Raw genomic sequence first — 24359 nt, forward strand, 5'->3', positions numbered from 1 at the left:
CTGATCAGGGACTAAACCCACAACACAGGTATGTGCCCTGACGGAGAATTGAACCTGCAACTTTTTGATGTGTGGGATCAGGCTCCAATCAACTGAGCCACCAAGCCAGGGCAGTGTTCCCTACTTCTAAAAGGACTTTTGGTAACACTTAAGTTTATACTAATTATTACATGGAGAATAACAGAATCTCAGAATAACCTACAAAGCAAGGAACAACTTCCCATTGTTAGGTTTCTGAGCTAATGAGGCATTGATCAGAATAAACACAGAAAAGAAAACTCATCAGAAGTTACATTTTCTGATTCCTAGCTCCTTATTTCCTTTAAAACTCTTTTCTGTAACTCCCCTGACCCCCAAAATTAACCATCAGAGAATGGGGTCATTCATACTTGAGTTTTTGCTATGTATATTATATTGATAGGACTTTCTCCATTACTTAACTTTGAGAAAAAATTGGGAAGAGGCACATTAGCCTGAAAGAAACTGAATCATTCCTAATTTGGGTAGCTCATAGAAGTCACCTGATAGAGTCAGTTAAAAAAAAAAGTAAATCTACTTAACAAAGATTTAGTCATTATTCCTATAGTTATGATTTTAGTTGTATGTACTGGCTATCACTGCAAATAAGCCATTAAAGTCACTTTAAAAAGCAATTTCCTTAGTTGGTGGTGACAGTGTAGAAATCACAAACACAGGCCTCAAATGATAGAGCCAAGGTTCTAGAGATTATGCAAATAGACATGATTAGGAACAGAATTTGTGGTGATAGATTTCTTTTCTTTTTTAAAAATATATTTTATTGATTATGCTATTACAGTTGTCCCATTTTTTCCCCTCCTTTATTCCCCTCTGCCCTGTACCGCCCCTCCCACCAGCATTCCCCAACTTTAGTTCATGTCCATGGGTCATACATATATGTTCTTTGGATTCTCTATTTCCCATACTATTCCTAACCTCCCCCTGTCTATTTTGTACCTACCATTTATGTTTCTTATTCCCTGTATCTTTTCCCCCCATTCTCCCCTTTCCCCTCCCTGCTGATAACCCTCCATGTGATCTCCATGTCTGTGAATCTATTCCTGTTCTAGTTGTTTGCTTAGTTCATTTTTGTTTTTGTTTCTTTAGGTTCGATTGTTGATAGTTGCGAGTTTGTTGTCATTTTACTGTTCATATTTTTGATCTCCTTCTTTTTCTTAAACAGTCCCTTTAACATTTCATACAATAAGGGCTTGATGATGATGAACTCCTTTAACTTGACCTTATCTGGGAAGCACTTTTTCTGCCCTTCCATTCTAAATGATAGCTTTGCTGGATAGAGTAACCTTGGATGTAGGTCTTTGCCTTTCATGACTTTGAATATTTCCTTCCAGCCCATTCTTGCCTGTAAGGTTTCTTTGGAAAAACAAGCTGATGGTCTTATGGGAACTCCATTGTACATACTGTCTCCTTTTGTCTTGCTGCTTTTAAGGTTCTCTCCCCATCTTTCATCTTGGGTAATGTAATTATGATGTACCTTGGTGTGTGCTTCCTTGGATCCAACTTCTTTGGGACTCTCTGAGCTTCCTGGATTTCCTGGAAATCTATTTCCTTTGCCAGATTAAGGAAGTTCTCCTTCATTGTTTTCATATGAAGTTTTCAATTTCTTGTTCTGTCTTTTATCCTTCCGGCACCCCTATGATTCAGATGTAGGAACTTTTAAAGTTGTCCCGGAGGTTCCTAAGCCTCTCCTAATTTTTTGAATTCTTGTTTCTTCATTCTGTCCTGGTTGAATATTTATTTCTTCCTTCTGCTCCAAACCATTGATTTGAGTCCTAGTTTCCTTCTTGTCACTGTTGGTTCCCTGCATATTTTCCTTTATTTCACTTTGCATAGCCTTCACTTCTTCCTCTATTTTGCGACCATACTCAACCATTTCTGTGAGCATCCCGATTACCAGTGTTTTGAACTCTGCATCTGATAGATTGGCTATCTCTTCATCTCTTAGTTGTATTTTTTTCTGGAGGTTTGATCTGTTCTTTCATTTGGGCCTTATTTTTTTGTCTTGGCGAGCCTGTTTATGTAGTAAGAGGCAGAGCCTTAGGTATTTGCCAGGGTGGGGCAACCCACATGGCTGGGTTGTGGCACTGTATGTTGGGGAGGGATCTGAGAAGGAACAACGCGGCTTGCTCAGCTCTCCGTCAGCTTCCAGTCACTCCTTCTGCTACCCACAATCAGATTGGGCCATTCTGGTACTGATTCCTGGGTGAGTGGGTTTGTGTACGTTCTAGGACTCTGTGAGTCTCTCCAACAAACTCTCCTGTGAGGCTGGGAGTTTTTCCTGCTGCCTCAACCCCCACAGGTTTTTTCAGTCAGAGGTTGTTGGACTTTCATACAGTTCATTTTTCTGGCAGTTATGGTTATTTTCTGTTTTTAAATTTGTTGCTGTCCTTCTTTTGGTTGTGCAAGGAGGCAAAATATATCTATCTATGCCTCCATCTTGACCAGAAGTCTGTGGTGATAGATATCTGGTTCAAAAAGCAATGGACAGCTAGCAATTTAGAGGAGAGAAGACACATTCTGGAAAACTGCCTTGGGACAATCAAAGTGACTCAACTAGTGATGATGAAGGCACTGATGCTGAAGATGATTATGAACAGTCTGAATATTACTATTTCTTGACATGTAAATGAAAAAGTCCTATTTCTAAGTCTCTATTATTTTACATATATGTGATTTTTAAGTGTTCATGGAAAACTAAATTATTACATTAAATGTTGTTTTGGACATATGATTATTTCTTCTTCATCACTATAATTTTATATAGTCAAGTTACCAGAGAAACTTTCTTTGGGTCTCCATTTTGGTATGGGTGATCTCTTTATGTAGGGGGTTTCCTCATCACACCACACAGGTATAACTTGATAGCAGTCATCACAAATCCAGAAGTACACAGACCACCTTTCCTAGAAAGCACTCAAAGCACTTTCATAAGCAGTGTTTCATTATTTAACACGAAACTGTCAGAGTGAGCAGGCTCTGCCAGGCAAAGGCTCTACTGCAAGAGCTTCCATATCCTGGGCTCCATGAACTTGTATGGAAGAAGTCACATCCTCATTTTCACTAATCTCTCACTGAACTTGAGCATCGTGGATACTGTTTATAATCACTGCTTAGAAATCATGGTAGTTAGTAGATCTGCTAGAAAGGTTGCCTAAAGCTAATGCAAAAAGAAGCACATACATAACTATATTGCACATTTGAAAGACTATTTGGAACCATATTTCCCCCATTCATATTTTCCCAATATTTTGGAATACTGTCCACTTGGCACAGAATTTGTGGACAAGGCCAGCTTGCATGTGTGGCTCTCCCTGCTGCCCGGACCTTCAGGATCTCTGGCCTTCCTTCCCAAGGTGACTCTACTACTGCGGTGGGCCTGGCTCCTGTGCCCTTGTCTCCAGTCTCCTCTCTGAGTTTTAGTGCTGCTCTAAGTCTTTTCCTAACCTTTCAGTTTACATTTTTATGTGTTGTGCTGAAGCATTAATCTCCCCTTAAAAATTCTATGTACACAGTCAGGGAGAATGAGTGTCTTAGCAGAGGAAAAGTAGTTTCCGAGCTGTGGTATTTCTAAATGAAAAGAGCTTCTATGACTGATGAGAAGCTACTAGCTTATGATAAATATCTGGGACCTTGCCTTGTTAGAAAGACATTTGTCACGGAGGGGTTTCAATACAATGTGGGCCCATCTGGAACTCCTTCAGAGGAGTCACCTGGAGGCCATTTAACCTTGCAGACACAGATCCTATCTTACAACACAATTTTAGTCTTTATCTCAGAGTTCCAGGTGTCTCATATGAAGATTCTGCTCAAAGTTTGCATTTCCCCATCTGTGTAATAAGTTTAGTGTTCTAGGGGTTCAGGAGCTATTAAAATAATGGATTAAAAATTCAGTTATTAAGTTCTCAGAGGGAAAGTGTGTCTCTGGGAGTGCAGAACTATGTGGAACTAGTAAGTGGTCTTTTGTTACAAAGAACTACTCACTCACCCACACCTGGAGCTGTGACATGAGGCACACACCCAGGCATGATTATCAGCCTCAGGTGAAACCAAGCAAAGCCAAGTCTGGAGACCCAGACCAGAGCAGTCATGAAAAATCTGACTCTTCTCCCCTATGTGACACATGACTTTCAGACCCAGAGATCCCTCTAGCTCACCTCTGCCTTTGAGGAAGCACACATACCTGTTGATGTTCATGTTGCAATGGTTAGCAGACAAAGTATTACTGGCAGAGGCAGTTAGTCGTGCAGAGCTCTCTTTATCTCCCTGGGCCTTCTTTATCTCCCTGTAGTCATCTTCGTTGTCACACTGCATGGAAATAAGCGAAAACCAATTAACTTTGGATTTTAAGGGATTGTAATGAGCTCCTATCACCCACTTCCACTAAGCAAGGCCTCTGGGAGACCAGCCTACTCAGCCCCTCTGGAAAGCATCTGGAGCAGCAATAGGAATGCAGCCTCCTTCGCCCTGGTCTAGGCTCCCAGCAACTCCTCAACAAATAAGAATGAAATCTTCCAGTTTCACTACTGACAGTGCAGTGAGAGGAAATGCACAGTGTCGTGATCAAAGTTCAGGACAAAACGTTATGAGCGATGAAAATTGCTCCACCATCAACAGACCTGATGTGGCCCTCCAAAGACGGCCTGTCCTGAATTCACACCGCAGCTTCAACATCTCTCATCTTGGCGTTCTTGATATCCAAATCAACCAGCAACCTCTTGTGGCTTAATGCCATGGGGGCAGTGGCAAGCTTGAACCTCTCTTTTGAAATTCATGGTTTTATGAATTTCAGGCAATGTTTGTTACCTCTTGGTGCCTTAAGTCTAGTTAATGATGACTATTTCATGACATTTCAGAATCCTTAAAGTACCTATTTATAAAATAGCACTTGGATTAAACTTCCCCCCATGATTATGTTTAACTTTAGACGTGTGTTAAGGTGCAGTGCAAGTGCACTCTACAAAGTTCCATTTTTGCTGAGATAGCAGGAACACAGTAATGGCACATTCGGGGCTCTTGGCAGAGTTTTCCAGAAGACAAGCATCAGTACCAAAGATAGAAAGACTTTGACTTTCTCTCTCTAGCTGGGATTGTCACATGGCCTCTCTCACAAGGCTCCCAAAGGCTCACAATGAAATAGTATCCCCTAAGGGGCCCAAACCAAACCTCTGAATCCCAGGCCTTGGCTCCAGGGCTCCAGCAGGGTGTGAGACTTTGCACCTTTGGCAGCCAGATCTATAGGTCCCATTTCCTGCACCCCACACTGGGGGCCTTAAACCTCAGATACTGAGTAAAGAACACTAAGAAAATGTTCTTTCACTTCTCTGTGTTTAATAATGAGTCGTTAGATTTTTGTTAGCTGGGTGTCAGGAAATGAAGTCATAAGTTAAAATTTAAAAAGGCCATAAATAATAAAATTATTTATATATAGAACATTGTGGAATTTATATATATGTCTTTCTGCACATCTCTCTATATATTTAAGTGTGCCTATATAGCTATCCAATCTATGTTTTTTGATTTCTGTCTCTGTACATCTCTTATATATCTATGTACCTCTCTTCGCTCTCTGCTCTTTCTCTCTTTCTTTCTATTAGCCCATCCATGTATCCATCAATCCCCAAGTGATTAACTGACTGATTCATTTATCAATCAATTAACCAATCAATCCAAAAGTAATGAGAAGGGCAGGATATCTAGTGGAAAACAGGAAGAAAGAGGGATAGGTAACCCATATTACTGGATTATATTGTTTGAACTTGACAATGCCCTTCCCAAGGTATCATCATTTTACAAAGAAAGTGAAATAAAGAGAACGTCAGATCACCCAGGAGGCCAGGGAGGACTATATAATTTGCTGGTTCAGCACAAAATGAAAATATTGGGCCCCTTGTTGAAAAAGAAGTAAAAGATCCTTGTCTTGGAGATAACTTTTTTTTTTTTTTTTTGTATTTGACACCAAAAGCAAAGGTAACTAAAGCAAAAATAAACAAGTGGGACTATATCAAACTGAAGAGCTTCTGCACAGCTAAGGAAACTATCAACAAAATGAAAAAAATATTTGCAAGTCATATATCTGGTAAGGAGCCAATAACCAAAATATATAAAGAACTCACAGAACTCAATAGCAACCCCCCCCCCCCCCCCCGCAAACAATCTGGTTAAAAATGGGCAGAGGACCTGAACAGCCATTTCTCCAGAGAAAGACATACAGATGGCCAACAGGTACATGAAAAGGGGTTCAACATCTCTAATTGTCAGAGAAATGAAAATCAACACCACAGTGAGTTATCACCTCACACCTGTCATAATGGCTATTATCAAAAAGACAGTAAATAACAAGTGTTGGTGAGAGTGAAGAAAAGGGAACCTTCCTACACTGTTTGTGGCAATGTAAATTGGTAGAGCCACTACGAAAAACAGTATGACGGTTTCTAAAAAATTAGAAACAGAACTACCGTATAATCTTGCAATTCTACTTTTGGGTACTCAGCTGAAGAAAATGAAAACACTAACTTGAAAAGATAATACGCATCCCATGTTCACTGCAGCCTTATTTCCAATAGCCAGGATATGGAAACAACCTACCTACCTGTCAATGGATGAATGGATCCCGAAAATTATCTATATAACACACACACATATACACAAACAATGGAATATTATTCAGCCATAAAAAAATAAAAACCTTGCCATATGCAACAACACGGATGGACCATGAGGGTGTTATGTAAGTGAAATAAATCTGACAGGAAAATATAAATACTGTATGATCTCACTTATATGTGGAATCTAAAAAGAAAACAAAACAAAAAAAACTAAACCCCAAGCTTATCAATATAAAGAACAGATTGCAGTTGTCTAGGAGTTCGAGGAGTTTGGGGGAGAGTGGGAAAAATGGGTGAAGGAGATCAAACCATATAAACTTCTAGTTATGTAAGTCCTGGGAGGTAATGCACAGCATGGGAACTGCGGTTGATAACACTGTGTTGCATATCTGAAAGCAGATGGGAGAGTAGATCTTGAAAATTCTCACCAGGAGAAATAAAATTTGTAATTATGTATGATGATGCATATTAACTGGATTTATTGCGGTGATCACTTTGCAATATACACAAATATAGAAGCACTCACTACACTGTATACCAGAAACTAATATAATGTTAATGTTAGTTATACTACAATTTTTTTTAAAAAAGCAGGAAGAATAACATATAAAGTATTAAAGTAGAAGACATTTCCTCTCTGTCAAAGTCTCTTGATTTTCCATGGTGGTATTTACTTGGTATTTTATACTGTGCTCCTTGAGGGGTTGGCATACTTGGGGGAGTAAGTGTAGACTCTCAAGTGCCCAGGAATCCTGTCCTGTGACAGGGCACATGTGTGGCCCACCACAGAGGGTTTCCACTGCCTGCCATTTGTGGGACCTACCTGTCAAGGGGGAGGGAAGTCCAGTTGGGCATTTCCCCTTTCTAGAGCCCAACCCCCAACCTAAGGCAAACACACAACCCTTAGGGGACTGCAGTCTCCTCTCGGGGACTACTTAGTACCTGGATTGTGGTTGGGCGAGATGCCTATCCTGACCTGACCCTCACTGTGTCTGCCCCTTGGCCCTTGGGGCCTCAGGGCAGCAGCCCCATCCCTGGAAGGGCCAGGAGTGCAAAGGGGCAAAGGGCAGGCAGAATCTGTCCTAGGGAAATAGGTGGGGCTGCAGGTGAGACAAAGCTCCATGTGGTCCCACGCATGCTTTATTGTCCCATCATGCTTCACTTAAAAACCACAAATTTGAAGATAAAATGAAGAATTTGAAGACGGCAACCACAAGCATTAAACTCTAAGCCCACGCCCTTCTGAACAAGGACCCTGTGGGAAAGTAATACTGACACCTAAGGCTGGCTCCTTACTGGGAGACCCTGAGCCAGACAGGCTGGACTCATTCCTGGTTCTGCCCTTTATCACCTAGTGAACCTGGCGCAAGTCACTTTAGGCTCCCGAGCCTCAGTTTCCTCATCTGTACAATGGACATGACAGTGATATTTTCCTCATAAAGTTATAAGGACCTCACGATTTAATATGTACAAAGTGCTTAGACCAGCATCCCTCATGAGGACATACATATGTGTTAACTGTTGTTAATGATTTTGTCCTGATTTGGGAACCATCCATGATTACTGCAACATTTGGTTTGTCATCCATCGTGTTTTCCACTGTGGTCCAAATTATTCTTGAAGATACATAGCAGGAGAGGACAAAAGTCCTCAAAATTGGCTTTCATTTATGACTAAGTTATTCCCATGCTCAAAAATCTTTGAAAAGTGCTGAGCATTTGGGCTGCTCCCAGATATGTTTCCAGCCCTCCCTGTACTTGAACTGCCTTTCTCACTTCTGTGCTTCACTTGTTTACCCCTTTCCCCTCTCTTGGTGCCACTTCATCCCTGACCCTCTGATTACAGTCACGCGCCACATAACTATGTTTTAGTCAATGATGGACTGCATATACAATGGTGGTCCCCTAAGATTATAATGGGGCCAAAACATTCCTATCACTTAGTGATGTCTGAATATCAGTGCAACGTATTACGTGTTTGAGGCGATGCTGGTGCAAATAAACCTATTGCACTACCAGTTCTATAAAAACATAGCAGGTACATTTATGTACAATGCATAATACTTCATAATGATAATGAATATAGTTACTGGTTTACTACATATATTTTATTGTTATTTTACAGTGTACTCTTTCTACTTAATAAAAAAGTTTTCTGTAAACCCCTATGCCGTTTTATGGTGGCAGCAGCCTCGTACATCTCACGTTTACCTGTCTCTTGCTCGCATCATGTTCTCTTGTGCCTGACTTAATGCCATGCTGTTTTGAAGGGTAACAGGCTGTGCAGGCTTGTAGCCCAGCGGCAACAGGCAACCTCATATGGCCTAGCTGTGTAGTAGGCTAGGCCACCTAAGTTTGTGTAACTGCACTCTTAGGACGTTTGAACAAGAACGGAGTCACTAACAATGCGTTTCTCAGCATGAATCCCAGTCGTTAAGGGGCACAGGGCTATCCTCCAATGTCCCTCCTCTGCAGTGCTCTGTTCCCAGCCCCTCTCCACCACCAAACTCCTTGATAACAGGACTGGGAGCAACAGATGGCAGCTCTGAGGCCTCAGGCTGGTGATCCTCTTACAGGGCCCGTTCTCCCACTGCCTGGCACCCCTTCCAGCAAAGAATGGGACTCATCACATGTTTAGCTTTTCTACAGGCCCAGCTTCCAGCTCGCCTTGGCACACACTGACTGGGTAAAGATTTCCTGCGTGCTTACTTCATCATGAAGTGGCACAGGGCTTCATTATTCAGAGTTATAAAATGGGAATAATAATGGTGCTTCTCTCACCGGGTGGTTTTAGGGGTTTAACTGAGGTAAGGTATGTCAACTATTTGCAACAGTACCTGGCATGTGTAGGTACTATGTAAATGTTCGCTGGGTAAAGATACACAGAACCGCTGCCTCATGTGCCAGACCAGCAGCCTACTTGTGTTGTCACCTCACCCATAAGGTAAGGGACAGCCCTCCTTCCCTGCCAGTCCCCCAGCCCCAAGCCTACCTTGCGTTTCCTCTTGGATTTGGGCAAAGCCTTTTCTGAGGGTGTGTCGGAGGGGTGGCTTGGAGGTGCGCTCTCAGCGTCCTTAGCTGCAGGAGTGCTTAAGACCCCAGGCTCCTGGGGCAAGTGTTCTGGGATCCTGGACAGGAGGGTCAGGTCAATTTTGACCCAGAGAGACCTGACCTCATCACTATCCTTCAAGGGGGAGAGAAGTTCATTGCGGCCAAAGGGGACCAGCGTGTAGAACTGCTCCTCCAGCTCCTTGGCGATGTCACTGGTGGTCCTGGCGTTGATGGAGCCTACAGGTGCGCGGGGGCCAGTACCACTGCTGATGCTGCTGGCGGCCTCCTTGAGCCTCTGGTCACTCACAGAGGCAGCGACGGCGGCAGAAGCAGTGGCAGAGGCAGAGGCAGCGGCCACAGCCTGTGCTTTGGCCAGAGGATACTCGTCCTGCTCCGACTCCAGGTCGGAGTCTGAGGAGGAGGACGAAGATGATGACTCGGTCTCGATGAACTCCTTGGACTTGGGGACTATCCTGCTTAGGCCCCGAGTGCGGCGCTTCTCGCAGGTTACTGAGGCACGCAGCTCCTTGCGGTGGCTCGTCCTGCTGTTGCCACAGGGCCTGGCTTTGGTGGTCTCTGGAGGGATCACTGCACTCGCCCCCAGTGCCTCTGTGGGCTCCTCCTGCCGTTGGCAGTTAGTACTATCGCCGGCTGAGGTCCTCTCTGTGCGCCTGGGGGGCTTCTTGCTGGCAGACCTCCGTGTGGGTGCGGGCACACTCTCGGGGGATACACCAGGGACCGTGGGTGGTGGGGCGGCTGCAGTCACAGCCACGGCCACGGCCGCGGGTGGGGACTTCTGCTTCACCCCCTTAGTCCCTGGGGCCTTGTTGGCTGTCCTTGGCCTCTGCTCTTCCTTGCAGGTGTTCTTGATGTCCTTCTCTCTCAGGCTGGTTTGGCAACCCTCAGGGAGTTTCCCGCAGTCCTGCACTTGGTCTTTCCCCGGGGTGTAGTACTGATTGCTCTCCAGGCCGTGGCTTTCATTTTGGATCAGAACAGGAGGCTTGTGGGGATTAACTTTGTTCAGCCATTTATCCAGCTGCCACTTGTTAGAGGAAGCAGGCTCAGCCTAAAAGCAGAAAACAAGAAACAAACAAAACATTATTACAGACTCAAAGGGGGCCTGGCTGTTTTTACCTTCACTTATTCCTCTAGGTGTATGAGCAGAAAGCCAATGGGAAGCACAAGGAACACAGGCCCAGGAGTGAGTGTGGCAGCTCTCTGGGACACAGGATGCAGGATGGTGTCCCTTTCTTGTCCCGGGTCACTTACATGTCAGCACAATACTTTGAAACCAATTAGGAAAAATTCAGGGATAGCATGGTAATTCATTAGAACCCATTTCCAGCACCTTTGAGTGTTATTCAGTGTATATATTTTATAATCATATACACATAATAAATGAGGTTCCGCAAGTTAACTGGGTAGTAGTGTGGGGGCCCTGTTAAAGCACTCTTTTTTGTTTTTTGCTAAGACTTAAAATTTGGGGGGAAATTCAAAGAGGGGGCTAAGTGGAGCGTATAGTCCCAAAGAGTGAGCATATAATTCTTGTGGTGAAGGCAAATAGGGCATAGTTATTTACTCGCAGAAGCAGTAACTTTGAGAAGACGGCTTGTCTAGTGGTATGGAATTTCCACTTAACCAGAGACCTGTGTGAGCCCCTGTGCTCCGGCAGTTGGACTTGGTCAGTCCATCCTCAGCCTGCGTCCACCCCACTTTGCCAGGGATGTTTCAGACAGGAAAGTGACGATGGAAGTTTCACCTGTAAGCAGGATTGCTAATATCACAGGTTTTAAACTCTGCCCCATAGATTGGTTCCAGAGGGTTAATGAATGCGCCTAAATAGCATGTGAAAAGTTTCACAGATGCCTTTTTCTAGGAGTAGTCCACAGTTCTATGTCTCATAAAAAGGTTAAGAACTGAGTAAATGCTTGATTGGTTGATTTTTAATAAAAGTCTATTTATCCATCATCTGTGATTATTAATAGAAAATAGGTATACTGGTAAGTATAGAACTCTAGCCAGCGTGTTTGCAATTTGTGACTATATGTGAAATGGGGAAAGTGTTTTGAGTGATGAAGGTGATGCATTTTTCCTTCCCGACAGCCTCCTGCTCTTTGAACATGGCATCCACTGTTTCAGGAGAGACTACATACCAGCCGAGAGTAAAGAAGACACTGCTTAGCTTTGCATTTTGAACATGATTGGATCAAGTCCAGAGCAAGTCAGGCTCCCTTGTAGGGAAAAAACATTTTTTCCTATACAATAATTTCAAAAGCTTGTTTTTTATGTATCAAGGTTTGTTTTTCAATAGCGAAGTCCATATTAAGAGCAGAGCTTGGGACAAAACCATATGAGGGGAGTGAAGAGACACAAGCGTCCTGGCTGAGTCTGGAGGAGTCTGTGGGGCAAAGCTCAGGAAGATGAGAAGTCTCTGATGGGCCAGTGGGGCCTGGGGCCAAGACGAAGAAGACACAGAGTGTGGGAACCATGTACTACAGCCATGGCAGGGACCATGGACACCTGCTAGTTCTTCCAAAACAGATGAGACCAACGCACTTTAGGGAACTCCAGCACAGGATGTCCAGTGACTGGGAAGAACAAGCAACATTTCAGTGGAATGCAGCATGAGGATACAAGGCCCTTGCCCTGGGCCTGTCAGATGGAGAGGCTTTTCTCTGGGATACAGGTGTGGGAGGAGAACCCCCATGGCCCTGGTGGGGAGTCTGGTCTTTCACTTGACTTTTTACTTTGTTTGTTTTCATGCACCAAAAGGACCAGGGCTCCAGAGCAAGATACAAAAGAACAAAAAGATCTTTTGGGCGTCCCTGAGTTGTTGAATGCAAATTCTGACCTTGCTTTATTTTGGCTTCTCTGGGGACAAGGAGCATATGAAGGGTACAGAGGACACCTGGTACACACTGCAGCAGTAGAGGCATGCAATGGAGAAGGCAGGACGCAACATCTTCTTTGCCAAGGGGAAGCTCTCACCTTCCCCGAGATAGCTGAGTGTGGCCGAAAGCTAATTTGGTGGTAAACAATTTATGGCTTCTGTTACTGTCTCCTCCCACTCCCATTTCTCTCATTATGTGACCACCGACAAGTCAGTGACTTGTGTGCTGCAGCTTCCCTAGATAAATGGGGCACAGTAAATAGGAATGGAGGTTGATGGGGGCCTCTTGCAGAAAAGAGACACATCCGGAGGGGGAGCAAACACGGAAGAGCATGCCCTCACTCTGGCCCTGCCTCCAAGTTTAACACTGCCCCCCCCCACCCCCAGCCACCATCCTGAGCCTTCCACAGCTCACACCTCTGATGACTGCCTGTAGTCGACCACAGCTGCATACAGGGATTCAAACTGAGACTTCCTGGTGGGAGCATTAACCGCAAAGGGGAGAATTTAATAAATTTAGTATGGCGCCCATCGCCTGATGTTCTTTAGGGTCTTTTTGTTTTCACTTCACAGCTGAAGAATCAGTCTGAAGTATCATTTTCAACACATTCTTAAATCACACTTCCTTTCTCAAGGCTCTACAGTGACCTCCTATTGCCTCTCAAATGAAATCCAAATTTATTGGGCTGGAGTTCAAGGACATCCATCACCTTACAGTCATCTTTCCTTGCTGGAACACCTGCAATGTACTTCTCACTTCACATATGCCATTAACTTAATCCATATAGGGAAGAAATATTGTCCTCCCTAATTTGTAGATGAGAATCAGAGAGGTTAAGCGACATGTCCAAAGCTGCAGAGCTATCAGGCTCCACCGAGACTAAACCTGTATTTGTCTAGGTTTAAAGATCAGGTTCTCTCCCCTGTTGCTTGACCTAATCTCCATTACTGTCTGGCGTAGCTTCAAGAAAGGGGGACCTCATTCCCTAGAGAAATGTCGGTCTTCAACCTAAAACGATAGAATTAAGTCTGATTTTTGGAAAATACCACTAGCTCTCCAAACCGTAACAGTGTCTTTTATTATTTTCAACTCTATAGACTTTTCTTTAATCAAAAAAATCCTTACCCGAGGCTATTACTGATTTGCAAGAGAGAGAGAGAGAGAGAGAGACATTGATCGGTTGCCTCCCATACTCATCCTGGCCAGGGACTGAACACGTAACCTAGGCATGTGCCCTGACTAGAGAGGGAACCTGCTACCTTTTTTGGTGTACAGAACAATGTTCCAAATAACTGAGTTGCCTGGCCAGAGCAACTGCATAGCCTTCTGATGTTCACATTCATTTCATGTGTATATGTTGTTCTTCAACAAAGCCAAACACTTCTTTCAGGCTTGAGCCAGGTCTCTGTTTCTTTGTGTCCCTTGCAGTGTCTGTAATCGGTTAGGGAGGCAGAGTGCTGATTCTGTCCGTAAGAACAACTCACAATGGGCTGTCACTCAAATTGTATAGTTTATTCCTCAGAATAACCTCACAGATTAGGCAGCACAGGAATATCTGCCATTTTGGGGTTGGCGCAAATGTGGCCAAGGAAGCTTAGCTGTGAAGGGGGAAACTCAGTGCTTGGGACTCTCGTATTCTGGCGCGCTGCTGGTATGGCTGACTTCCTGAGCCACCCATCAGGGCTTCTGCCCAGCATTTTGTTCACTTGCTTGCTGCTTTATATTTTCAGCCACGACTCTCCTCCTTGATTAATCTGTGCTCTGATTCATGTATAAGCCCTCCACCAAGTACCCTAGTCCCTGCTCCACCTACATTCCTCACAGTACCCACTGCCATGTACCTCACAGATGCCTAGTTAAGGGGAAGCTTGTTCACTCAATGAATAACTTGCATCACATTTCCACTGATTTTCAAGAACAATCTAGGGCAGCGTTTTCAAAATGTGCTTTTAGTTCATATAGTCCACAAGAAAGGTTTCCATGGTCAGATAAGTTTGGGAAATGTACATGGGAAAGCACAGTTTACTTGAGCAATTTTATGGGCTGGGTGAAGCCCTACAGTAAAGAGATGGGTTAAACCTACTTAATCCTGGTCCTCCTCAAAATCACATGGCCACAGGTCCGAGGAAGCTCTCTGTGCAGATGTACACGTGCTTGCTGAGGGGAAGGCAGTTCCCCCTGCGAAGCTCTGACACGAAAGGATGTACCATGCCAGGAAAGACGATGAAACTCACGTGAAAAAAATTAGACCAATAAAACATCAGGCCACAGGGAGAGGATGCGCGAGATGAAAACAGTGTTTGCAGTGGCTCCTCTGTGCTGGTGTGCAAACAAGGTATTACACTATGGTAACTCACGTAGAAGGCAGTGGCTATCAACAACCACAGCCGGGAAGGGCAGTTCAGATGAAACTCAGCAGAGCTCCACAGGTTTCTGGCGCTGGCATGTTGAGTGGGAAAACACAGGGTCCTTGAAAAACCATGAGGGCCTCCTTCTACTCCCCCACGTCAGGATGTTACCAAGAGGGAAAATGAGGGTTGGAAACCTTTTGCTTCTAAGCAGCATAAACTAGTGAAATGTGAGGTGTGTGGCTGCACAGAGCTCCCTTGTCACGTGGGGTTCTGGAGAACAAGCTTCACTGCTCTCTGTAAGGTGGCCTGGGCCAGCTCAGTCAGAGGGAAATAGTGACACGGGGGACGGCCAGTCCCATTACGCTACTTCCCTTCTTTGCAATTTTCATTCTGCAAATTCGCTTTATTTCTGAAGGGCATGTGTCTATCAATCTTGGAAAAAATGTTAAAAGAAAACTTACTTTTCTCCCAACTAAGACATTTCTTTTCAGCAGAAAGAAGTACCTTGCAGGGAGGCTAACCCCTCACTTGCCACTTCTGTATTCTCTCTGCATAGAGAAGCAAGAAATTGAAAACTATATGTGGCCTCAGGCAACTTGAACTTCTAGGCCTGCTTCAGCAGAGCTCCCTCTCCTTAGCTAGGGGCCTCTAACAGTTGCTGCAAGAAATGACAAGAGCTTCCTTTCATCACCAAGGAGTTCAAGTCTTTGTAATGATCTCAGTAACATTTAGAAAGAACTTGGTTAAAGCACCTTATAACTGTACCTCTTAGGCTAGGTTTCAGGCTAGGTTTCAGCTTCATTTATGAGGTATGAAAATAAGACTTAACTGGCCATGAATTTAACCTTCAAGTCACAAAGAACCTGGATAGGGGGTCTTCACAGGCACTGACACTTTTTATCTGCCTCTACTGATCTCCTTGGCTTTTGTAACATCCCTGAAGCCCAGTTATTTCTTGTAACTAATACTACTCTGGAGTTTCTCAACAAATTACAGCATAAAGTATAAAGCTGACTTTGAAGAAGACCGTTTAAACTCTTGTATTTTTTTTTGTTTTAAATTATTCCCATTATTATGCCAGCTCTAGGAAGACAGGATGTCAGATAATTGCTGTATCCTAGAGCCAAGCCCCAGGTCCGTGGCAGATGCTCAATAAATATTTGTTGAATGAATACTGAATGAGTGAGTGAGTAAGTGAATGAATGAATCAAATTATAAAGAAGGAATAATAATTTAGTTTCTGGGAAAAGTCAGGGTTATATCAACCTGTGGTTTTTATAGGTTAATGTTGCTAGGAGACTTCCCCCTATATGGGGTGGAGGATAGAGAGGAGGGGGGATAGAGAGAGGAGGGGGAGAGAGAGAGAGACAGACAGACACAGGAGGTGAACCTTGTGGAAAGGGGAGACAAATACAGGAGAGATGGCTCATTTCGGGATGAATGCAGAGAACCTGGAGCGAGCAGAAAGGTGCTGCAGAAGAAAGGAGGAGTGTGGGGAGGCATTACTTCCCTGGGTTTCTTAGTGCCCCTGTGAAAAGCCCAGCCTCCTGAGGGGACACTGGGGAAAATCCTGAGGGAATTTAAGGGCCACTCTACGGACTTCAGATAAAACCACAGTGGCTTTCCAGTGTCCTATGGCACAGGTACAAAAGCTGGAAACAGGCACTGTGCTGCGCCTCAGGTGTGCCCCTCTCACTGCCGTGCTTCGCATAAGTAGCTTTGGTTTTATTTCACAGCCTCCTAAGAAATTTTGGACCCAAAGTGATACACAGGGTTGTTAGGTGAAAAGTTAAATCCTACGATCCATGGTAATGTCAACTGTTTCTACACTCTAGAAGAAACTGTGTTTTCACTCCTTCTCTAGAATTCAAAATTGACCCTCACAGAGCCACAGACTTGAGAAATTTGCTCTTAACGCTCACCCAAGAACCTACATGCTCTGAAATACTATTTAATTTTCTCCTTTCCCCTTTAAAGTAGAAAAAGCAATGTTTTTATTGGTACCTCATAATGGTTTTATATGAGGCATCTAAATCTCCTACATAGGTACTGATGCAGCTATAAAAGGTTTCATTGTTATTTGCAGGTTGATGCTAATTTTTCTTTTTTTATATTTTCACAAAGAAAACACAGTTAAGAAGGTTTTATTAATACTTACAGCTCTTGTTCTTCTAACCCATGATAAACTGCAAAAATGTAAAGTCTTACCATGTCTCATCCATAAAACTCCTTTCCCGTGATTTACGGGTGACCATGCTGCCCAGACAGTAAACTGCCATAGTGGTTACTGCCTTGCTGACCCTTAGGGGAGACCTGATCCATAGGGGTATTTCCAGTCAGTGATAGTTATAGCATATTCGGAAATTTCTGGAAATCAAGATGGAGATTTTGGGACAATGAAAGATGAAGTTTCTGTGCTTCCAAGGAAGCTCTGTAATAAAGAGAACTGAGGAGGAGAGAGAGTAGGGAAAATGATGACCCCACATAAACCCTGATGGGCTGCCAGAGGTGGTGGCCTTAGGGTCTTGGCTGTTACAGCCTAAAGGTGGGGGCGGGGTGGGGTCAGGAGCGGAGTAGGCGACAGACAGACTCAGCTCCTGGGGCACAGGGCCAGGGCAGGTCTTACCTCAGGGCTGGAGCAGTGGGCTGGCTTGCTGCCTTCACTCTCACTGGAACTGCTCTCGGTCTCAGAGTCGGATCCGGAGCTGCTCTCTGAGTCACTGGAGGAACTGCTGCCGCTGCTGCTGCTGCCGCTGCTGCTGCCCTTGCTGGAAGGCACCGAGGCTCTGCAGTCGGCCTGCTGGACCGCGGCACTGCCAGCCCACGGGGCCGGGAGGAAAGGGGAGGAAAGCCAAGTAAGCAAACACAAACCACCACCGAGCAAGCTGTCATCCACCAAAAGAGAGGGAAGGCACAGGCCACACATCTGTCCACCATCACTTGGCACTTGAAGAGCAATCAAGGTCAAAGGCATTCTAATGCCTAAAACAACATTACATACATGTAAATAAGACTAGGGCTAAAAGCTGGTGCCCCTTGGTAGTTGGGCATGTTATTTATGTGGCCATTTTAGAAGGGAAGGCAATGCAATTCCAGAATGACCGTGTCTATACTGCTGCTGCTGTTTCTGGGAACGCCTTTTCAAATGCACCCCCAAAGCTAATCATCTATAAAAATGCAAGGGAATCTAAGATGCTTGAAATGTTTTGTAAACATTGAAAATGTCTTTTGCTTTATTTTAGGACATGGGCTGTGAAGAAGGGAACAGTGTTCTTCTGCTCTGCACTCTCACGTCTACGGGAAGGTTCCATGGGCCCTGGAACCGGCAGTTCCATAGCCCTGCTCTCCACTTCCTCTCGTCCACAGGTCGAGTGCAGTTGTCGAGTGCAGTCGTTTTTACAGGAGCTGGCTTTTGCTGAATAAACAACACTTTCCCTTTGAGCCCTTTGTTTAAGAACTGGAGATCCATCACTTACATGTTTTTATATATTCCCAGATTTTAAAATGCAGTCCCAGTAGAGTGGCTGGCTTACAGCAATAACATTTCAAATGATCCTTTATGTTCACATTCATGCTGAAATTTGCTGGGAAGTTATATACTCAAATTACACACTCAAAAAGAACAGGAAAAACTGGCATTTTCCTAATGGTAATTAATTAACCACAAAAATTCAAATAGCAGACAGCCATCCAAAGAGTGTTTGAGCCAAGAAGAAAGTTTCGGTACTCACATAATATTCAACATCTTCAAAGTCTGCATTAATTGAAACACATCTAAATCTGTTCTTTTGAGATCATATTCTAAACCCAGAAAAGCAGTGATCACTTTTTTATGTTGAGGCATGCAAATATTTGCTTGCTTCTTCCAACTGTGACCACTGCTTCAACAGGACTGAACATTAGGGAAGGCCAGGGGCCAGAAAGCTTGTCAGGTTGAGGGTCTTAAGCGCAGTTCAGCCTGGACAAGGTAAAGGACCCTTTCCACTGGCCCCTTAAATCTCTGACAAATGCTCTGCCCAAGGGCAGAATCTTATAAGTACTTAAGTGTGGGGGCACTGAGGAGGGGTGCTGAGGGGTTAATACTCATTGGAAACTAGCTCCTAGAAGCACAAGACAAAAAACTGTGTTGCTGGATATATCTGAAAATAAAAGCACCTTTTGAACTGAAGGGTTAGGGAAAGAGAGAACTGGAACATAACCTTCCCTAGTAGTTTTTATTTCTCCCACCAATGTCACAATCCACACCTATGGTCTGACAAAATTCTTCGACATCGGACGACATCCGCCCGTTTACGCCTTGCCTGAGCTGCAGCGATCTCTTCTGAAGCCTCTGTCTCATTTGTATCTGGTGTTGAGTGAGAAGTCCTGGCTCTTTAGACAGAGGCGGGGAAGGGAAGGTTCGTGATCAGAGGCCTGTAATTTTGCATTCTTCCCCTATGAACTAAAATCCACCTTTTCTGTGGACAAAGTTGAGATGGCTACTATCAACACAGCCATTTAAAAACAACAAAAAAGGACTATTGGGCTCTGACCAAACATGAACACCTGTAATCCATGTTAACAGTTTGTCAGGAGGCCCCAAAACACTGGGGGAAAAGAAAACTCCAGAATACAAACACCTCCCCTCCATTAATAAAACCAAACCAAAATCATAAAACCCTCAAAAACGAAGCAACACGTGGCGGAGGAAAGACATATGTCCCCCTGTCACACTTTAGATGACATTTGCTGAAGACTGGGAAACTGCGATGAACAAAGAGCATTTTGATTGGTTTTATATGATGGGACATTCTACCTGCTTTAATTCAAACAACAAAGAGCATGTGTGTGCCTGGGCAGCATGTGTGCTGCAGAAGCAGCGAAGTGTCTGGAGTTCCCTGGAGCTCGCATCGCAAAGCGACTGACTGTCTTTTGAAAAGCAGCACTTTGATTTCTGGGCAAACGTCCATTAAGCAGTTACCCGGCTGCCTTCCTTTCATAACTGCTGTTCTACAGGCATGAGACACACTCACCAAAGAGAAGGGATCTCTGATCTGAATTAGACTGGCAGAAAACCCTTATACTTTCATATTTTCCCTCCTTAAATTAGGAATTTCACTTACAAAGACAGTTTTACTGGCACAACTATTACTTGTTTTTAAAACAGTTCAAAGAACCTAGTATTTAGGGGTTTCTTCATGCTTTGCTTCAAGGGCTGGGAGGATTACAATGCGTCTGGGGTCGGGATTGAATACATTGGTGCTTCAATGGTCTGAGTAGAGAATATGTCGCCAGAAAGAATCATGCTAAGGGTGGGAGCCTGAAGAGCTCTCGTGACCTGGTTCTGGGGTCTAGAGAACTACCGCATCTCTGTGAAGGCTGCCCCAGGAGCCAGTCTTTTATGGGTCCCTGGGGCTGAGCGCTCCTGTCACGAGGGCATGAAGCTGCTGTGCCTCTGCTGCAGCAGCTGCGGCAGGGACGGTGGTGGCAGACAGAGACTAGGAAGCCAGGTGGGGCGGTCATCACTGCAGACTAGTACAGTAGTACAAGGAGGGCTCTTTGGAGACACAGAATCAGGAAGATGGAAAAACACGTACTGGAAAGAACTTCCTGAAAGAAGACTAGGCCACATATACTTAAAATTTTAGGATGCCAACTAGTTGTCATGTTTACATACCAAAAATATTTTAAAAAATTAACTTCATTAAAAATTTTAAATTTTATTTTTTCCCCCGAAACAATAGCAGGTTGGCTGACATGATGACGCAGCCTCGGACAATTTTTACAAGAGCTCTTGGACCCTGTGCCACTCCAGGCACATGGTGTCATGGAGTATGCCGACGTGGGGACATCAGTGAGGCTGTGGAGTCAGTCTCTGTGTCACCCAGCCTAGTATGGACACAGCGGGTGTCACACGTGGCTACTGAATGAAAAAAAACCAATAGGAAAAAGTCCACCACAAAATTCAATAAAAAGGAAAAAATCCATCACTGATTTAGTAAGTTTTTTTTTTTAAAGCATTTAACCTTTCAAAAAGGTCACAATTTCTCTTTTCCAATAAAAAAATATGTAAGGGGATTTCAGCACCGCTTGTGCTCTTCCAATTTTAACACTTTTTTCTTTCAGAGACCATTTCTTTAAATGTACTCTAAATTCATACCCTATGATGTAAGCTCAGTTCTCTTTTGGGTGGTTTAATTTTTGTGTTTTGATTTCATGAAATGTCTTGCTGTTTTTTTGAGGGTCCCAGCTTTGTTCTAAGTGACCTGCTTGCTATGCACCTTCCTTTGGCTATAGTGACACATTCCTTGCAGAATCTGGCCTGAGCTAAGTCTCAACATAGACAATAAAAGAAAAGATCTGGAAACCAAATAACAAATCCTGGATCTCACAGTCAAGGGTGTTTCTCCTGCCAAGTGTATTGTGGGGCCTGGATAAATATCCACAGTTGTCCATAAGCTTTCAACCAGCAAGTAAGCAGGAGGCAGGCGCTCGGCCTGGTTGGCACTGTGTGGATGCTGTGATGCCCAGCACGGTGTCTTGCATCCTGTGGGCACCCACATCTTGGCTGAATAATAATATCACAGAAGAGGCTATAGCACCTTCTCATTCAGCACTCAGTATGAACTCAACAAATGCTTGCCAAACTATAATCAGTCCTCTGGCAACAGTATTGCTGTATTGAAAGCATCTGTATTGATAGTAATTGATCTAAAACTATAACCACATTATGAGAAGTGAATATGGTAAAAGCTGGCACAAGAGGGCTCACATTGCTAGAATTATCTTCCAAAAAACCGAAACTGAAAGGACCACTGGACCTGTACTAAAATATTTTTTTTTCCTGTATTGTCACCAGGAATAATTCTTCTGTTAAAACATGGCTTTTGAAGCCCTTCATGGTCTGGTCACAATCAGATCTCCAGCTTCACTTCAATGAGTCCATCCCTAAACCTCAGCCATAATAATTTCTCATCATTTGGATAATCTGTGTTTATAGCTGGGTGCCTTTGCACATGCCATTTTCTGGTTCTCTCCTACTCACGCCCTAGGACTGAATTATAAAGCTACCCTACTGTGTAAAGTTTTCCTGAATTTCCCCAGGCATGACGGGTGTTTCCTCCCCCGAACCCCTACAGCACACCGCCCATTTCCCTACTGCCGCCCTTACCATGTTAAGGATAGGAATTATCTGAATTATTCTTGTATCCCCAAAGCTAGTAAAGGGTCTGACATAAATAGATTTTCAACTAATACTGACTTAATAAAATAATGATTCTTGATGCAGTGTGTAAAACTGATTCTTGATATAATGTATTTTATTATACTTTCAAGTAGCCCATGAGATGTTCCTATATACACATAAGTATTTTTTTTCTGTTGCTTTGGGGCTGCCTAGGATTTCATAAAACTGATATCTTTAGAAAGCTACCATCTGTATTACAGGTTACAAATCGAAAACCTACGGGGGGGGGGGGGCAAGTAGTATAAATGAGTAAGTGTCCAGGTCTAAGGAAAACAAATGCGTAGCACATGACAAAAAATGACAGTAACCCTTAGCTCCCTGGCAGGGGAGGTGTCAAACTGGAGAGCCCAGTCTAGTCTAAAGCTGCTCCCTATGCCAGCATATCTGTGCCAGGTGGAAATGAGAGACCAGTGTCACCAAATCTTTTGGTTTTCCAGGGAAAGCCCCAAATCCTGATGTTTATATCAAATCTCCTGATTTTAAATTCTAGTACCTAATCTGAAAAGTTCCAACAATGAAAAGTTCCATTGTATTTTAGCAATGAAACACATCTGTAGGCCAGGGGAGGCCTGTGGAGGACTGGTCAGAGACCCCTGATCTCTGCCCTATTTATTGCACATTCCGAATGCCTCAGACGCTTCCATGTAAAAGCTACGGACAAAGAAGACCACGACTAGGAGTTTCAGCTCTCTCAGGGATTTAGATTAGTGGGAACAACAAGGGGTTAATGAAATATCACTCTCTCAGACCAGTTACTTAAAAGGTTTTAAAAATTCGGAATAACTACTGATTCACCAGAAGTGGCAAAAATAGAGACACCTCATGTATCTCTCACTCAATTTCTCTCATGGCCACATCTTATATAACTATGGTATTGTATCAAAATCAGAGAACTGACAATGGGACAACTGTGTAGTCCTACGTCACTTTATCACGGGGAGATTCATGGACCTGGCGCCACAGTCCAGGCACCACAACTGTCCCGTCACCACAAGGATCCCCTTCTTGCTCCTTGAGAGTCACATCTACGTCTCATCCCTGGCAACTATTAATCTCTTTTCCATCTCTAAAATTTTGTCATTTTAAGAATGTTAAATAAATGGTATCATACAATGTGCATTCTTTTTATGTGAGATTTATTGAGAAATAACTTAAATATCATCGTATACATCCGTTTGAGATGGGCTATTTTCTCTCATTCAGCATAATGCCAAGGTCCATCAAAGTGTTGATTATATCAATAGCCTGTTACATTTTTTTACTGATTCTATGGTATGGATGTTTAACCATCCACTCATTATTACCATTCAACCATTCAGGGACATTCTGGTTGTTTCCAGTTTTTGGCTGTAACAAATAAGTCTGCTACGAGTGTCTGTATATAGGTTTTGTGTGCATGTACAAGTTCATTCTCTGAACAAATGCCCAAGAGTGTAATTGCTGGGTACAATTTTAAAGAAACTGCCAAACTGTTTTTTTATAGTACTTGGTTGAACATTTTCCAGCTATGTTGTTTGGTACATACAAATTTAAGAGTGCTATGTCTTCTTGCTGACTGGACTCTTTTACTAGTACGTCAGGTCCACGTATGTCCCTGGTACTTTTCTGTGCTCTGAAGTCTGCATTATCTGGTAGTAACATAGCCATTCTGGCTTTCTTTTAATTAATGTTTTCATAGAATATATTTTCCATTCTTTTACTTTCAACCTATTGTATCATTATATTTAAATAGAGTTTCTTGGAGAGCAATTCTCCAAGATGGTGGTGTAGGTAAACACACCTCAGCTCCTCGCACAACCACATTAAAATTACAGCTAAATAAACTACAGAATAACCATCACTCAGAACCATCAGAAATTGGGTTGAATAGAAGTCCTACAACTAAGGAATTAAAGAAGAATCCACACCCATTCAGACTGGTAGGAAGGGCAGAGACACAGACATGTAGAACAGGCTGGTCCCACACCCATGCATGGTAGATGAAAACCGAGAGGAATATCTCAGAAGTGAGGTCCATACCAGTGCTCCCAGCCCAGGGCTCCAGTGCCAGGAAGATAAGTCCCCATAACTACTGGCTGTAAAAACAGTGGGAATTAATTTGGTAGAGCTGCTGGATTCCCAAGCAGTTCTTCTTAAAAGGCCCACATGCAGACTTACTCAGACTCACTCTCTCTGAGTTCCAGCACTGGGGCAGCAGC

General features: G+C 43.6%; 1 protein-coding gene across 4 annotated transcripts in view; it reads right to left on the reverse strand.

The window, feature by feature from the left end:
- Positions 1 to 24359, reverse strand: part of AFF3 (ALF transcription elongation factor 3) — a 571288-nt gene that overhangs the window by 37920 nt on the left and 509009 nt on the right. For all 4 annotated transcript variants that reach the window (XM_053924521.1, XM_071221520.1, XM_071221519.1 and 1 more), the window contains 3 exons: positions 17563 to 17749; positions 9636 to 10760; positions 4220 to 4344 (listed from right to left, as the gene is read on the reverse strand). In XM_053924521.1, coding sequence (XP_053780496.1) covers positions 4220 to 4344; positions 9636 to 10760; positions 17563 to 17749 — 1437 coding nt within the window. The remainder of the gene's footprint in view (positions 1 to 4219; positions 4345 to 9635; positions 10761 to 17562; positions 17750 to 24359) is intronic.

This window comes from Desmodus rotundus, chromosome 5 (genome assembly GCF_022682495.2).
Source record: "Desmodus rotundus isolate HL8 chromosome 5, HLdesRot8A.1, whole genome shotgun sequence".
NCBI lineage: Eukaryota > Metazoa > Chordata > Mammalia > Chiroptera > Phyllostomidae > Desmodus > Desmodus rotundus.